Source organism: Thamnophis elegans, chromosome 4 (assembly GCF_009769535.1).
Source record: "Thamnophis elegans isolate rThaEle1 chromosome 4, rThaEle1.pri, whole genome shotgun sequence".
Taxonomy (NCBI): domain Eukaryota; kingdom Metazoa; phylum Chordata; class Lepidosauria; order Squamata; family Colubridae; genus Thamnophis; species Thamnophis elegans.
In genome coordinates, this window is record NC_045544.1 from 138473821 (window position 1) to 138491686 (window position 17866).

At 49.2% G+C, this 17866-nt stretch overlaps 1 protein-coding gene across 2 annotated transcripts in view; it reads right to left on the bottom strand.

The window, feature by feature from the left end:
• Positions 1–17866, bottom strand: part of VPS53 (VPS53 subunit of GARP complex) — a 64384-nt gene that overhangs the window by 36165 nt on the left and 10353 nt on the right. The window contains exons 4-10 of one of the 2 annotated variants that reach the window (XM_032217164.1): positions 17228–17277; positions 15539–15605; positions 11541–11627; positions 9952–10067; positions 7833–7952; positions 3465–3543; positions 635–778 (exon numbers count right to left, since the gene is read on the bottom strand). In XM_032217164.1, the coding sequence (XP_032073055.1) occupies positions 635–778; positions 3465–3543; positions 7833–7952; positions 9952–10067; positions 11541–11627; positions 15539–15605; positions 17228–17277 (663 nt within the window). Of the gene's footprint in view, positions 1–634; positions 782–3464; positions 3544–7832; positions 7953–9951; positions 10068–11540; positions 11628–15538; positions 15606–17227; positions 17278–17866 lie in introns of both variants that reach the window. The other variant, XM_032217163.1, reaches the window with a different exon arrangement.

Here is a 17866-nt window from a genome sequence, read left to right on the forward strand (position 1 = left end):
AAAAGATACAGTTTTTTAAAAATAACACACCATCCATTCTGTCTAGATGGGGCTGGACCTTGTTCAGCAGCCCCAGGCCTGCCGGAACAGCCAGGTTTTAGTGGCTTTTCGGAAGGCCGAGAGAGTGGAAAGGGTCCGGATCTCTACGAGTAGATTGTTCCACAGGGCCGGAGCAGCTACAGAGAAGGCCCTCCCCCGAGGGGCCGCCAGCCGGCATTGTCCGTCCGACGGCACCCGGAGGAGGCCCAACCTGTGAGATCTTGTTGGTCGTTGGGAGGTATGTGGCAGGAGGCGGTCTCTCAGATAGCCAGGTCCTAAGCCATGTAGGGCTTTAAAAGTAATGACTAGCACCTTGAAGCGTGATCGGAGACCAATAGGGAGCCAGTGCAGCTCGCGGAGGATGGGTGTAACATGGGTGTATCTAGGTATACCCGAGATCGCTCGCGCGGCTGCATTGAAAGAGTAAGCTTTCAAGCGCCTGAATTTTGATCATGTGATGCCGCATGGTCGTAAGCATGAAAAATGGCCGTTAAGTCCCTTTTTTCATGCTGTTGGCACTACAAACAGTCACTTAAGGAGGGGTTGTAAACTAAGCACTACTGTAATTCCGAAAGTTTTGATTCTTTCCACTCACGTCCTGGTTTTCCTGGAAAAGCACCAGATATTCCACCAGCTGCTGCTTGATAAACTTCTTGATGATTTCCTGCTTGATCCGGGGATCTAAGATGTTGGCGACCAAGCAGGCGTCGCGGAGAACATTGCTGGGACCAGCCGATCTCTGCTGAGAACGAAGAAAACCCAGGGAATTAAGCTGGCCAGGTCTTTTTCCTGGCACCCGAGTTCGAATTCTGCCTTCAGCATGAAAGCTAGCCGAGCGACTTTGGGCCAGTCGCCAGGAGACGGTGAGTTCTAGTCCCGCCTTAGCCCAGCTGGGAGACTTTAAGCCAATCGCCAGGAGACGGTGAGTTCTAGTTCCGCCTTAGCCCAGCTGGGAGACTTTAAGCCAATCGCCAGGAGACGGTGAGTTCTAGTTCCGCCTTAGCCCAGCTGGGAGACTTTAAGCCAATCGCCAGGAGACGGTGAGTTCTAGTTCCGCCTTAGCCCAGCTGGGAGACTTTAAGCCAATCGCCAGGAGACGGTGAGTTCTAGTCCCGCCTTAGCCCAGCTGGGAAACTTAAACCAATGCTGCCACCCAAGTTCGAATCCTGCCTTCAGCATGAAAGCTAGCCGAGCGACTTTGGGCCAGTCGCCAGGAGATGGTGAGTTCTAGTCCCGCCTTAGCCCAGCTGGGAGACTTTAAGCCAATCGCCAGGAGACGGTGAGTTCTAGTTCTGCCTTAGCCCAGCTGGGAGACTTTAAGCCAATCGCCAGGAGACGGTGAGTTCTAGTTCCGCCTTAGCCCAGCTGGGAGACTTTAAGCCAATCGCCAGGAGACGGTGAGTTCTAGTCCCGCCTTAGCCCAGCTGGGAAACTTAAACCAATGCTGCCACCCAAGTTCGAATCCTGCCTTCAGCATGAAAGCTAGCCGAGCGACTTTGGGCCAGTCGCCAGGAGACGGTGAGTTCTAGTCCCGCCTTAGCCCAGCTGGGAGACTTTAAGCCAATCGCCAGGAGACGGTGAGTTCTAGTTCCGCCTTAGCCCAGCTGGGAGACTTTAAGCCAATCGCCAGGAGACGGTGAGTTCTAGTTCCGCCTTAGCCCAGCTGGGAGACTTTAAGCCAATCGCCAGGAGACGGTGAGTTCTAGTTCCGCCTTAGCCCAGCTGGGAGACTTTAAGCCAATCGCCAGGAGACGGTGAGTTCTAGTCCCGCCTTAGCCCAGCTGGGAAACTTAAACCAATGCTGCCACCCAAGTTCGAATCCTGCCTTCAGCATGAAAGCTAGCCGAGCGACTTTGGGCCAGTCGCCAGGAGATGGTGAGTTCTAGTCCCGCCTTAGCCCAGCTGGGAGACTTTAAGCCAATCGCCAGGAGACGGTGAGTTCTAGTTCTGCCTTAGCCCAGCTGGGAGACTTTAAGCCAATCGCCAGGAGACGGTGAGTTCTAGTTCCGCCTTAGCCCAGCTGGGAGACTTTAAGCCAATCGCCAGGAGACGGTGAGTTCTAGTTCCGCCTTAGCCCAGCTGGGAGACTTTAAGCCAATCGCCAGAAGACGGTGAGTTCTAGTTCCGCCTTAGCCCAGCTGGGAGACTTTAAGCCAATCGCCAGGAGACGGTGAGTTCTAGTCCCGCCTTAGCCCAGCTGGGAGACTTTAAGCCAATGCTGCCACCCGAGTTCAAATCCTGCCTTCAGCATGAAAGCTAGCCGAGCGACTTTGGGCCAGTCGCCAGGAGATGGTGAGTTCTAGTCCCGCCTTAGCCCAGCTGGGAGACTTTAAGCCAATCGCCAGGAGACGGTGAGTTCTAGTCCCGCCTTAGCCCAGCTGGGAGACTTTAAGCCAATGCTGCCACCCGAGTTCGAATCCTGCCTTCAGCATGAAAGCTAGCCGAGCGACTTTGGGCCAGCGACTTTGAGACTTTAAGCCAATCGCCAGGAGGCGGTGAGTTCTAGTCCCGCCTTAGCCCAGCTGGGAGACTTTAAGCCAATCACCAGGAGACGGCAAGTTCTAGTCCTGCCTTAGCCCAGCTGGGAGACTTTAAGCCAATCGCCAGGAGACAGTGAGTTCTAGTTCTGCCTTAGCCATGAAAGCCAGCCATGAAAGCCAGCTGGGAGACTTTGGGCCAATCGCCAGGAGACGGTGAGTTCTAGTCCTGCCTTAGGCATGAAAGTTCAGCTGACTTTGGGGGAAAAAAACACCGTGAGACTTGTGAATTCTAGTCCTGCCTTAGGTATGAAAGTGACAGAGTGACTTTGGGCCGAACACCAGGAGATGGGTGAGTTCTAGTCTTGCCTTAGGCTTTACAAAAGCCATCTGGGCTGATTTCGGGTAAAAACACTAGGAGATGGTGAGTTCTAGTTCTCCCTTAGGGAAGAAAGCTGGCTGGGTGATTTGGGGCCAATCGTCAGGAGATGGTCAGTTCTAGTCCCACTTTAGGCATAAAGGCCTCCTGGAAGACTTTGGGCCAATCACCAGGAGACGGTGAGTTCTAGTACCCTCTCAGGCATGAGAGCCAGAAATAAATGGGTGGGATAAAAATCTGGTAAATCAAATCCGTTCCGCTTGGTGATCCTAGTGTTCAAAAGCTGCAGGCCTCTTTTCCACTGGATAATCTACTGCTGTGTTTCTTAACCTCAATCACTTTAAAATGGGTGGGCTTCAACTCCCAGAATTCCCCAGCCAGCCCTGCTGGCTGGGGAATTCTGGGAGTTGAAGTCCACCAGTCTTTAAAGTTGCCAATTTGGAGACCACTTGTTGTTCATTAAACCTTGAAGTGCCTCAAACGTCCTTGCAAGCGGCTTCTGGCCGTTAAGCAATACTTTTGCAAATGGAAAAGATCAAGGTTTGTTTTAAAAAAATAAAAATAAACACCTTTGTTCCTTGGGAAGGAAAAGCCTCTTCAAAATCAGCCAGGATCTGTTGTCCCAGCTCGTTCTGGGCTGCCTTCACCCTGTCAAGGAAAGAACATGGAAACTCCTGTCATCCTTCGGCTGCAGAACAAGCCATGGGGATGGCCCTCAGCCAAAAGATGGTGCTTGACAAGCCAGGAATCATGGCTAAAAGAATACCAGAGCCCTGTTTGCAAACAGGGAGTACAGACAGTCCTCGACTTAGGACCGCAATGGAGCCCAAAATGTCTGTGGCTAAGCAAGACAGTGGTGAAATGAGTTTTGCCCTATTTTTACGACCTTTCTTGCCACCGTTGTTAAGCGAATCGCCACATTTGTGAAGTTAATAATGTGGTTGTGAAGAGAATCTGGCTTCTCCATTGATTTTGCTTATCAGAAGGTCGTAAAAAGGGGAATCCCACGACCCTGGGACACTGCAACTGTCATAAATGTGAGTCAGTTGGCAAGCGTCTGCATTTTGATCACATGATCACGGAGATGTGCCGACAGTCATAAGTGTGAACAATGGTCATTAAGTCACATTTTTCAGTCCTGTGGTTACTTTGAACAGCCACTAAATGAACTGTTATAAGTCAAGGACTACCTGAAGTACCATTTATGCCAAATTTTACATTAAACCCCAAATTACTTAGAATCATAGGGCTGAAAGACCATCTTGGAGATCTTCTTATGTGTTAAGATATTTAAATTTAGTATTTAGTATTTTTTTTAGTATTTTATTGGAATTTATAGGCCGCCCTTTTCCCTGAGGGGACTCAGGGCGGCTTACAATCAAAAAGGGGGGGGGGGTGCAAATACAAAAACAAAAACAGTAGGTGAATAAAATAAGACAATAAAAACACAACTTGCATTCAACATTCAACACTTGGGTGGGGCGAGTTAAGAACTTATCCCCAGGCCTGACGGGATAGCCAGTTCCTGAGGGCTGTGCGGAAGGTCTGTACGGTGGTGAGGGTGCGAATCTCGACGGGGAGGTCGTTCCACAGGGTCGGAGCTGCTACAGAAAAGGCTCTCCTCCGCGTAGTCACCAGTCGACATTGACTGGCGGATGGAATTCGGAGGAGACCCAATCTGTGCGATCTAATTGGTCTGAGGGAGGTAATCGGCAGGAGGCGGTCTCTCAAGTACTCAGATCCACTACCATGGAGAGCTTTATAGGTGGTCATTAGTACCCTGAAGCGCACCCGGAGATCAACAGGTAGCCAGTGCAGCTCGCGGAGGATGGGTGTTATTTGGGCGAACCGCGGTGCACCCACTATCACTCGCGCAGCTGCATTCTGAACTAACTGTAGTCGCCGGATGCACTTCAAGGGCAGCCCCATGTAGAGCACATTGCAGTATTCCAGCCTAGAGATCACAAGGGCTCGAGTGACTGCTGCGAGGGCCTCCCGGTTCAGGTAGGGTCGTAACTGGCGGACCAGGCGAACCTGGGCAAATGCCCCCCTGGTCACAGCTGACAAATGATGGTCGAAAGTCAGCTGTGGGTCCAGGAGGACTCCTAAGTTACGAACCCTATCTGAGGGGTGTAAAATTTGACCCCCAGCCTGAGCGGTGGAACACTGGCCAAATTGTTGGGAGGAAAACACAGCAGCCACTCGGTCTTGTCTGGGTTGAGTACCAGTTTGTTAACACTCATCCAGTTCCTATCGGCCTCAAGGCCCCGGTTCATCACGTCCACCGCTTCATTGAGTTGGCACGGGGCGGACAGATACAGTTGAGTATCGTCCGTATATTGGTGGTATCTTATCCCGTGCCTCCGAATGATCTCACCCAGCGGTTTCATGTATATGTTGAATAGTAGGGGGGATAAGACCGAACCCTGTGGCACCCCATATGTTAGGGGCCTCAGGGACGATCTCTGCCCCCCGACCAACACCGACTGCGACCTGTCCGAGAGGTAGGAGGAGAACCACTGCAAAACAGTGCCTCCCACCCCCACCTCCCGCAGTCGTCGCAGAAGGATACCATGGTCGATGGTATCGAAAGCCGCCGAGAGGTCAAGGAGAACCAGGATGGACGCATGGCCTCCATCTCTGGCTCTCCAGAGATCATCGGTCAATGCGACCAAAGCGGTCTCTGTGCTGTAACCAGGTCTGAAGCCGGACTGGAAGGGGTCAAGGTAACTAGCTTCCTTGACTTATGACCACACTTGGGCCCCAAATTCCCCATTTTGTGAACTTTCTTGCCCCAGTTGTTAAGTGAATCGCTGCAGTTTTTAAGTTAGTAACACGTTTGTTAAGTGAATCTGGATTCCCCGTTGATTTTGCTTGTGGGAAGGTCGCAAAAGGGGATCACGCGACCTTAGGACACAGCAATGGTCATAAATATGAACCAGATATTGCAACGGTCGTGTGAAAAATGATCATCTCACTTTTTTCTGCGGTGTTGTAATTTTGAATAGTCACCAAACAAATTGTTGTAAGTCGAGGACTACCTGGAGCAGTGGGGTTGTGCAATGAGCCAGACCACACAGTTATAGCTGACTGGTTGAAGAGCGCTGGCTCCTGCATGAAGCAATCTGCACTGTGATTGGTTGTTGTGGGTGTGGAGGGGGTGTTTACCTTTTCCCCGCCTTTTTCTTTTGTGTGACACCTATTTGCTCTGTGATTTACCTCAGTTTGCTTCTGTTGTGGTGGTTTATCTCAAGATGCTCTTACTATCTCGATTTACCTCAGGATGCTCCTGCTGTGTCAATTTACCTCAGGACGCTCCTGCTGTGTGATTTACCTCAGGATGCTCCTGCTGTACCAATTTACCTCAGGATGCTCCTGCTGTGCCAATTTACCTCAGGATGCTCCTGCTGTCTGGATTTACCTCAGGATGCCCCTGTTTACCTCACTAGTTTGGTGTACACAGGTAGTCCCCGACTCACAACAGTTCAGTTAGTGGCCGTTTGAAGTTACAACAGCACTGAAAAAAGTGACTTATGACCATTTTTCAGACTTATGACCATTGCAGCATCCCCATGGTCACGGGATTTACATTCGGGTGCTTGATACATGATTCACATTTATGACGGTTGCAGTGTCCCGGGGTCGTAAGGGTGAGAACCAATTGGAAGTCACCTTTTTCAACACCATCATAACTTCAAACGGTCGTTCAACAAATGGCCGTAAGTCGAGGACTACCTGTATGGGTAAAAGAAACTAAAGAAACTGGCTGTTAGACTAAGAGGTGCTATTTTTTGTCCCGTTGTACTAAAAAAAAAAAAAATTACTGGAGCTGAGACGAACGCTAAATTTAACTCCACTGAAATTTAAGTCGGTTAATTAAATACCATTAACATAGCTCCCTGCCTTTCTCCACCCTTTTGATAATTCTCTTTATGAAAGCATGTCGGGACAGCGCTGCCAAGGTCTATCTTGGTCTATTGTCTTGTGGTTCACCAGATCCTCTTGGGAGGGTCCCGTGCTTGAGATCCCCGTCACCACCGCTCCCTTTTTAAGAGTTGATGTTCCTGAGTCAGGTTAACAACCCCAGCACTTCAAAGACGCGGCCCTTCGTAGATCTGTCCTCCATCACTTCTTCCAATTCCTCTTCCGAACCATAACCATGAGCAGATACCACCATGCCCTGTCACCGTTCTATAGATATCAATACTAGGTCTCGACGAAGGTTTGAAGAAAGCTGAAGCAGAGAACTTTAGCTCTAAAGAGGAGGACTGTGGGGTCCTTGGTGCACCCCTTGCTTGCTGGTTTACTTCCAGACGTTTCATGACCCAACTAGGTGACGTCATCAAGTCTGGAAGGGAGTGGAGTTTGTGGAATGAAAGAGGAGGGGGGGAGGAGGAAGAGGAAAAAGAGGAGGAGGAGGAAGGAAGGAAGGAAGAAAAGAAAGAAAGAAAGAAAGAAAGAAAGAGGAAAAGGAGGGGGAGGAGGACTGTGGGGTCCTTGGTGCTCTCTGAGCTGGGTTGTTTTCTTGCAGACATTTCAATACCCAACTAGGTAACGTCATCAAGTCTGGAAGGGAGTGGAGTTTGTGGAATGAAAGGTGAGGAGGAAGAGGAGGAGGAAGAGAAGGAGGAGGAGAAAGAGGAGGAGGAGGAGGAGGAAAAAGAGAAGGAGAAAGAGGAGGACTCAGAGGTTTTTGCTGCTCTCCGAGCTTGGTTGTTTCGTGACCCAACTAGGTAACATCATCAAGTCTGGAAAGGAGTGGAGCTTGTGAATTGAAAAGAGAGGAGGAGGAGGAGGAGGAGGAGGAGGAGGAGGAGGAGGAGGAGGAGAACCACCAAGCTCCCAGAGCAGTAAGGAGCCCACCATAAAATTCAGTCCCTGCTTCATACCGAGAGTCCACCTTGCTCCCCTGGCTCCACCTGGGTGAGCGTACTTACCTTTCGGAAAGCTGACGGATCTGCGGGATCCCCATATATTTGTTGAAATGCTCCAGCACGTTAACAACACCTTGTAAAAGGTTAGCAAGCTCTCCGTACTGTCTTCTCCTGGTCATCGCCCTGGGGGTGGCAGAAAAGGAAGGAGAGGGACATGAGGGAGGCTGGTGCCAATGATTTTCCCCACAAGAGGCACGATCACTAAACCACTTGTGTTCTGACCATGGGGATGGTCGTAAGTGTGAAAAACGGTCACAAGTCACTTTTTTCAGTGCCTTGGTAGCTTTGAGAGGTTGCAAGTCGAGGACCCCCAGTATACATGGGGAGAGAAAGAATTTTGAAGTACAAGTGGTCCTCGACTTACGACCACAATTGAGCCCAGAATTTATGTTACAATACAATACAATAGCAGAGTTGGAAGGGACCTTGGAGGTCTTCTAGTCCAACCCCCTGCTCAGGCAGGAAACCCTATACCGTTCCAGACAAATGGCTATCCAACATCTTCTTAAAGACTTCCAGTGTTGGGGCATTCACAACTTCTGGAAGCAACTTCTGTTCCACTGATTAATTGTTCTCACTGTCAGCAAATTTCTCCTCAGTTCTAAGTTGCTTCTCTCCTTGATTAGTTTCCACCCATTGCTTCTTGTTCTACCCTCAGGTGCCTTGGAGAATAGCTTGACTCCCTCTTCTTTCGGGCAACCCCTGAGATACTTGAAGACTGCTATCATGTCTCCCCTGGTCCTTCTTTTCATTAAACTAGACATGCCCAGTTCCTGCAACCGTTCTTCATATGCTTTAGCCTCCAGTCCCCTAATCCTCTTTGTTGCTCTTCTCTGCACTCTTTCTAGAGTCTCCACATCTTTTCTACATCGTGGCGACCAAAACTGAATGCCGTATTCCAAGGGTGGCCTTACCAAGGCCCTATAAAGTGGTATTAACCCTTCACAGGATCTTGATTCTCTCCCCCTGTTGATGCAGCCTTGAACTGTGTTGGCTTTTTTGGCAGCTGCTGCACACGGATGGCTCCTATTTAAATAATTGTTCATTAGGACTCCAAGATCCCTCTCACAGTTACTACTATTGAGGAAGGTACCACCTATACTGTACCTGTGCATTTCGTTTTTGTTGCCTAAATGTAGAACCTTACTAGTTGCTACATTAAGTCGGTTTTGCCCTATTTTACGACTTTCCTTGCCACGTTTGTTAAGAGAATAGCTGCAGTTGTTAAGTTAGTATCACGGTTGTTAAGTGAATCCCGCTTCCCCCATGGACTTTGCTGGCCAGGTCGCAAAAGGGGATCACGTGACTCCGGGACACTGCAAGAGTCATAAATGTGACTCAGTTGTCAAGCCTCTGTATGTAAATCACGTGAGCTTGGGGGACGCTGCAAAGGTCATAAGGGTCACAGCTCCCTGTTTTCAGTGCCATGGTAACTTTGAACGGTCACTAAATGAACTGTTGTAAATCGAGGACTACCTGTACCGGTGATGGCGATCCTATGGCACGCGTGCCAGACATGGCCCGCAGAGCCCTCTCTATGGGCACGCGTGCCGTTGCCAGCTGGTTCTCGCGGTCGTCAGAGCGCTGAAAAACGGCCTGAAAATGGGCACAAAACTGGTGGTTTTTCGGGCTGCTTTCCAGGCTGGTTTTGGGGGGGCATTTCTGGACTGTTTCAGGCTAGTTTTTTGGCCTGGTTTGGGGTCATTTTTCAGGCCATTTTTCCAGGCCGTTTTTAACCCCCCCAAAAAACCCACTCCAAAAACAGCCTGAAAACAGCCCCCAAAACAGACTGAAACGGTCCAAAAATGCCCCCCAAAACAGCCTGAAAATGTCCAAAAAACAACCATGCATGCGCCAGCTAGCTGTGGTTTCCAGCACTCTGGCATGTGCACCTGTGTCCCAGTTTGGGCATTTGATGCCAAAAAGGTTAGCCATCACTGACCTATATAATATTCAGTTGAAACTGTGGTTTTCTTCGCTGGGATAATGGACAAAACTATCAGAAAAGTCTTGTGGACAATTTTTTTTTCTGTGCATGCAGCAAGATTATTATACAGGGAGTCCTCGACTTACGACGAATCTCTCCCCCCCCCAAGTTATGACAGATCCCGGAATAACTTACTCCAGGGAGTCCACTCCCCCGGCTAACATGTGGAGGTGGTTCAGCGTCGTGATGGAGGTGGTCAGGTGGCGTTTGGCGTGGTCCAGCTGCTTGATGTCCCGGGTGATCTCTTTAACCTATCAGAAGACGGAAGCACGGGTATTTTGTAAAGGGTTCAATAGATAAGAACAGCCTCCATTCGAACTGAGGGCTTTGGTGAAATGAAAGAGATGTCAGGGTTCCAAACATCATCCAAAATTAAATCAGAGTCCGAGGTCCACAAGTCTTAAAGCTGTCAAGTTTGAACACCCCTGGTTTTTTTTTTTCTAAAGGGTTAGGGGTGCGAGGGTCTTGTAACTTGACAGCTTTAAGACTTGCACACTTCAATGCCAGAGTTCCTGAGCCAACATGACTGGAGGAGGAATTCTGGGAGTTGAAGTCCACAAGTCTTAAAGCTGTCAAGTTTGAACACTCCTGGGTTTTTTTTTTCTAAAGGGTTAGGGGTGCAAGGGTCTTGTAACTTGACAGCTTTAAGACTTGCGTGCTTCAAATGCCAGAGTTTCTGAGCCAACATTTTGGTTGCTAAGCAAGAGCGTTGTTAAGTGCGTTTCACCACATTTTACAAGTTGGCCACGCCCACCCAGTCACATGGCCTGCAAGCCACTCCCACCCAGTCACATGGCCTGCAAGCCACTCCCACCCAGTCACATGGCCTGCAAGCCACTCCCACCCAGTCACATGGCCGGCAAGCCACTCCCACAAAGCAGGCCACACCTACAGAAGAGGTTCTAAAAAATTTTGAAACGTACCACTGGGTGCAGAGGTGCAAAGACAAAGAATGACCTTGGCTTTCTAGAAAGAACGTTGTTATGGCTACATAGCATCTAACTCCATACAATCCCCCCTCCCCATTTTCCTGTGGCACGACATAACCGCGAATGTCAAAAGCGCGCCGAGAAAACCGCGGCGCTAAAACCACGATGTCAAAAGCGCGCCAACAACAGCGCGCCAACAACAGCACGCCGACAGAAGCGCGAGTTAAGGTAAGGTTTAGGGTTAGGGTTAGGTTTAGGTTTAGGGTTAGGTTTAGGGTTAGGTTACAGCGCACTTCTGTCGGTGCGCTGTTGTCGGCGCGCTTTAGCGCTCATTCATCTCCGCGGTTTTGTCACCGCGGTTTAGTCACACACGCTTTTGTCTTACACGCATTTGTGGTGGAACCCCATTTTCCCACAATAGAAAAAGGCATAGGTGAATAATGGAAAGTGTGGGAGGTCTAAAGTCCAAAATGGAAAAGATGGCTTTAAGAACTGACAAGAGAGGCAATCCACAAGATAAGGGAAGGGGACTTTGGAGATCATCTAGCCCCACCCCTCCCCTCAAGTTATATGCTTTGGAAGTACAGTAGAAAAATCAGATAGCAAGGAAATGGATGAAGAGGGAAAGAGGTGTGAGACGAGGAGAAAAAAGAAGAAGAAAAGCATTAACTTCCAACGTTTTTCAGCGCAGTCGCATAAAATACAGTCTCAACTTTTTACTTTCCAAACAACATTCATATGGCAGCCAAAGGTTATCAATCGGTAAATATCAAGGAGAAACAATAAAGCACTCACCATCTGCTCTGATTTTTCTGCTTTATCCTTAATGTCTTTAATTTTGCCAAAGAGCTGCTGGATGGCTTTCTGGGCCTCCTCAAGAGCCTGGAGAAAGGCAGGGGGGAGTGGGAGGTGGGAGAAACATATTGAACACTGAGGATCCCACCCATTGAATCCACATGAGCAGCTCATCCTCTTTGATGGCTACCTAGAATTCAATGTGGCCAGGCCTGGATGGGCCATGCAAGGAATTTCCTGAGTCATGGAACAGGAATGGGGGGGGGTTGCATCTCTGCATTCTTCCTTTATCACAGGAGTGGGAAACCTGGGCCCTTTTATGACTTATAGACTTCAACACCCAGAATTCCCCAGCCAGCATGCTTTAAGATGGGTTGACTTCCACTCCTAGAATCCCCCAACCAGCATGTTTTAAGATGGGTGAACTTCAAGAATTCCCAGGATGTTTTAAGATGGGTTGTCTTCCATTCCAAGAATTTCTCAGCCAGACTGCTTTAAGATGGGTGGTCTTCAATTCCCAGAATTCCCCAGTCAGGATGCTTTAAAACAGGTTGTCTTCCGTTCCCACAATTCCCCAGCCAGCATGTTTTAAGACAGATGAACTTCAACTCCCACAATCCCCCAGCATGCAGGCTTTAAGAGGGGTGGACTTCTACTCCCAGAATCCCCCAACCAGCAGGCTTTAAGATGGGTGAACTTCAAGAATTCCCAGGATGCTTTAAGATGGGTTGTCTTCTGTTCCCAGCATTCCCCAGCCAGCCTGCTTTAATATAGGTGGACTTCAACTCCCAGAATTCCCCAGCCAGCCTGCTTTAAGCCAGATGGACTTCCACTCCCAGAATTCCCTAGCCAGCAATGCTTTAAGATGGGCTGTCTTCCATTCCCACAGTTTCCCAGCCAGCGGGCTTTAAGATGGGTGGACTTCAATTCCCAGAATTCCCCAGTCAGGATGCTTTAAGAAATGTGGAAGTCCACCCAGCTTAAACCATTCTGGCAGGGGAATTCTGGGTGTTGAAGTCCACCCGTCCTAAAACAGCCCGGGTTGAAAAATACTGTATTGCAGTATTCAAAATAATCCATCGAGAAACGAAAAGCCAACACATTTCGAGCAAAAAATACCCTGTTATCTCTGGCCCAATTTCCCCAAGACTTGGTTGACATAAACCCGAGTGCCCTTGGATCCATTTCCCAGAATTCCCCCACTCTGTCACAGCTGCAGGGCATCGTGGGAGAGAAAAAGCTCAGGGCTTTGAACCAGCTGTCAGCAGGCCACCACGACACACCGAGGAATTCAGCTGCAACAGTTTTCCATCTGAATGGAAGTGAGAAATGCGCTGTGTGTGTGTGTTTTGTGTAGCCAAAAATGCTGGCTCAGCCAACCGCAGCTGTAAGAGGATCCGCCTACAGGGGCGTCAGACCCAGCCGCCGTCTGGAACCCGCGGACAAAAGACGACATGACGCCCCATTCTGGAATGCTACTCCGCTAATATTTCCTCGCTGGGAAGTGGGGGCTATCAGAGACACAGGTTGGAGAAATTCTCTTCCTTTTTTCCCCCCTCCCGGTGTCATCTGCAAATTTTGTGCAATCTGAAACAGAGTCTGCTCCCTGCCTCCTGAAAACAGAATAAAACAGAATGCAAAAAAAAAAAAAGAGGAAAAAAAGGAACACACTGAATAGACTAGAATAACAGGGTTGGAAGGGACCTTGGAGGTCTTCTAGTCCAACCCCCTGCTAAGGCAGGAAACCCTACATCACTTCAGACGAATGGTTATCCAACATCTTCTTAAAGACTTCCAGTGTCATATAATATATGTGGGTATATAATAATAGAATAGCAGAGTTGGAAGGGACCTTGGAGGTCTTCTAGTCCAACCCCTTGCCTAGGCAGGAAACCCTGTACCGTTTCAGACAAATGGCTATCCAGCACCTTCTTAAAGACTTCCAGCAGGCCCGGGGCTGTTGACCTCTTGACCGAGGTCCAGCCCCGCTTAGACTGGGTGCATGATGTGTTTCTTTTAATTTGCTTTCTTCTGTCTGTTTTTAACCTTTTTCTTAAAATTTTATTTCTGTAAGCCGCCCAGAGTCCTTCGGGATTGGGCGGCCTATAAATTTAATAAATAGAAATAGAAATACAGTGTTGAGGCATTCACAACTTCTGGAGGCATTTTGTTCCTCTTCAGCTACAACTTGAGGGGTGGGTTCCTGCCAGTTCTAAGCTCTTCTATAGAAAAGGTTCCACAAATCTATCGTGCCGTTTAGAACCGGTTCCAGCTCCCTCCCCCCGCCCGTCCGGACATCATCAAGATGAAGAGTGAGAGGAGGAATTCTGGGAGTTGAAGTTCACAACTCTTAAAGCTGTCATGTTTGAACACCCCTGGTTTTTTTTTTTCTAAAGGGTTAGGGGTGCGAGGGTCTTGTAACTTGGCAGCTTAAAAACTTGCACACTTCAATGCCCGAGTTCCTGAGCCACATGACTGGAGGAGGAATTCTGGGAGTTGAAGTCCACAAGTCTTAAAGCTGTCAAGTTTGAACACCCCTGGGGTTTTTTTTTCCTAAAGGGTTAGGGGTGCGAGTCTTGTAACTTGACAGCTTTAAGACTTGCGTGCTTCAAATGCCAGAGTTCCTGAGCCAACATTTTGGTTGCTAAGCAAGAGCGTTGTTAAGTGAGTTTCACCACATTTTACAAGTTGGCCATGCCCACCCAGTCACATGGCCGGCAAGCCACTCCCACCTAGTCACACGGCCGGCCGGCCACTCCCACAAAGCAGGCCACACCTACAGAAGAGGTTCTAAAAAAATTTGAAACCCACCACTGGTTCAGATGATGTACAGGAAAGAGATACACAGAGGTCTTACTGTGACTAAGGATTGTGGACAGAGTAGATCAGCCATGGCTAAACCTTTTGTCCATGCGTGGCAAAATTGCGTGCACATGCGCCTGCCTGCACCCACACTTACATCCATAATGCAATGGGGCCTGCACCCCTGTGTATGTGCACATTCCCCACCGTGCATGCACACAACCTCCCACCCACCCACGTGCCTCGTTTTGGGCCTAGCAGGTCTCCCTGAAGCCTCCTAACACCAAAAACGGGACACTGTGTGTGGGGGGGGGGGCGCATTGCACCTTCCTGCACCCCGTTTTAGGCCTAGCAGGCCTCCCTGAAGCCTCGTGGGAGCAAAAACAGGCTGTGGGGGGGATATTGCAGCCCCCTTCGTGCCTACACACCCCAGTGGCCCATTTTGGGCCTAGCAGCCCCCCCCTGAAGCCGCCTAATACCAAAAACGGGGCACTGGGGGGCAGACCGCACCTTCCTGCACCCCGTTTTTGGCCTAGCAAGCATCCGTGAAGCCTCCTGGGACCAAAAACAGGCTGGGGGGGGGGGACATTGCAGCCCCCTTCGTGTCCACACACCCCAGCAGCTCATTTTTGGGCCTAGCAGGCCCCCCTGAAGCCGCCTAATACCAAAAGGGGGGCACTGGGGGGCACACCGCACCTTCCCGCACCCCGTTTTGGGCCTAGCAAGCATCCCTGAAGCCTCCTGGGACCAAAAACAGGCTGGGGGGGGGGACATTGCAGCCCCCTTCGTGCCCACACACCCCAGCAGCTCATTTTTGGGCCTCCCTGAAGCCTCCTAATACCAAAAACAGGGCACCGTGGGGGGGGGGGCACCGCACCTCCCCCTTTTGGGCCTAGCAGGCCTCCCTGAAGCCTCCTGGGACCAAAAATTGGCCTATGACACACACACACACACACACACACCATGCATGCACGTGTGTTTCCCGCAGGCACGGCAGAGACCCGAAAATCAGCTGGGCGGCAAGTGGCATGCGTGTCTGCACGGTGGAGCTGAGCTAGGGTGATGGCTCGCGGGCCCGCAGAGGGCTCCGCGTGCCACTTTTGGCATGCGTGTCACAGATTCGCCATCCTGGGTGTAGATCAACAGAAACAATTCATCATTATATCTTTTATTTCACGCGGATATCAAGAGCGTACCTCACGGCCATCTTGCCCCACGTTGGTCTGGGCTCGTACCACTGTCCGAATATTATCATCCAATCGTCTGGAAAGGAAAATATATATTTATATATATATGTATATGTAAAGACTAGAGACAATTCAACAGATCAATTTTCTTGGCAATAGAGACTGCTGAGATATTCTTAAATCTAATAAGACTCTGAGACCTTTCAAGCTTTCAGATAAATATTGTCCTTGGCAATCCACTTTTATGATTGGAAGTTTACCTTCAGAGGTAAATAGAGTTAATTAGAAAAGGAAAATTGGAATAATCTCTTGACGACTTCACATAATCATAAGCCATTGATGAAATCACCAGAGGCAATAAACCGGTGTTTGTCAACTTTAAAATGTGTTGACCAACCCCAGCCAGCATGCTTAAAGATGGTGGACTTCCACTCCCAGAATTCCCCAGCCAGGATGCTTTAAGATGGGTGGACTTCGATTCCCAGAATTCCCCGGCCAGCATTCTTTAAGATGGGTGGAATTTCACTCCCAGGATTCCCCATCAAAAATGCTTTAAGAGGACTTCCACTCCCAGAATTCCCCAGCCAGGATGCTTTAAGATGGGTGGACTTCCACTCCCAGAATTCCCCAGCCAGCATGCTTTAAGATGGGTGGACTTCGATTCCCAGAATTCCCCAGCCAAGATGCTTTAAGATGGGTGGGCTTTGACTCCCAGAATTCCCCATCAAAAATGCTTTAAGAGGACTTCCACTCCCAGAATTCCCCAGCCAGGATGCTTTAAGATGGGTGGACTTCCACTCCCAGAATTCCCCAGCCAGCATGCTTTAAGATGGTGGACCTCCACTCCCAGAATTCCCCAGCCAAGATGCTTTAAGATGGGTGGGCTTTGACTCCCAGAATTCCCCAGCCAGCATTCTTTAAGATGGGTGGAATTTCACTCCCAGGATTCCCCATCAAAAATGCTTTAAGAGGACTTCCACTCCCAGAATTCCCCAGCCAGCATGCTTTAAGATGGGTGGACCTCCACTCCCAGAATTCCCCAGCCAGCATGCTTTAAGATGGGTGGACTTCCATTTCCAGAATTCCCCAGCCAGCATGGTTTAAGATGGGTGGAATTTCACTCCCAGGATTCCCCATCAAAAATGCTTTAAGTGGAATGGACTTCCATTCCCAGAATCCCCCATCCTGCAAGCTTTAAGAGGATTTCCACTCCCAGAATTCCCCAGCCCGGATGTTTTAAGATGGGTGGACTTCCACTCCCAGATTTCCCCAGCCAGCATGGTTTAAGATGGGTGGACTTCAACTCCCAGAATTCCCCAGCCAATATCCTGAGTGGACTTCCACTCCCAGAATTCTCCAGCCAGCATGTTTTAAGTTAGGTGAACTCCAACTCCCAGAATTCCCGTCAGCAAGCTTGAAGATGGATAGATTTCAACACCCAGAATTCCCCAGACATTATCCTTTAACATGAGTGGATTTCTATTACCGGAATTCCCCAGCTACCATGTTTTGAGATGGCTGGGATTCAAATCCCAGAATCCCCCAGGCGAGCAGCTGGCTAGGGAATGCTGGGAATTGAAGTCCACACATCTGCATGCTGCCAAGATTGAGAATCCCTGGTGTAGCTCTCCCATTTTAAGGGACCAAAAAATTGTTACCATCTCCCCTGCAAGGGAATGCAAAACCACCCTCGCTTACCTGATTTTCAATCTGATTTTGTTCACTACGTCATCAATATTGGCCAAAGACTGTAAAGAGAAAAATCAGGACTTAATCTTTTCATTACGCGCCATCCACGGAATCAGAGTCCAAATCTGCATTCATCAAACGTATTTACCAAAAAATTGTTAATTGTTCTTACTGTCGTGAAATCCCTCCTTAGTTCTAAGGTTGCTTCTCTCCTTGATTAAAGTTTCCAAGATGCAATGGGTGGAAACTAATCAAAGAGAGAAGCAATCTAGAACTAAGGAGTGATTTCGTGAGGTTCCACCACAAAACTGCGTTCGACTAAAGCGCGCTCGATGAAACCGTGTTGCTGACGTCATCACAGTGCGACGAAAAAAGCACGCTGTAAACGCTAAAGCTAAAATTAACCCCTAAACCTAAACCTAACCCCCCTAAACCTAATCCTAAACCTAACCCTTAACCTAACCCTTAACCTAACCCTTAACCTAACCCTAACCCTAACCCTTAACCTAACGCTAACCCTAAACCTAACCCTTAACCTAACGCTAAACCTAATCCTAACCCTTAACCTAACCCTTAACCTAACCCTAAACCTAACCCTAAACCTAACCCTTAACCTAACCCTAAACCTAACCCTAACCCTTAACCTAA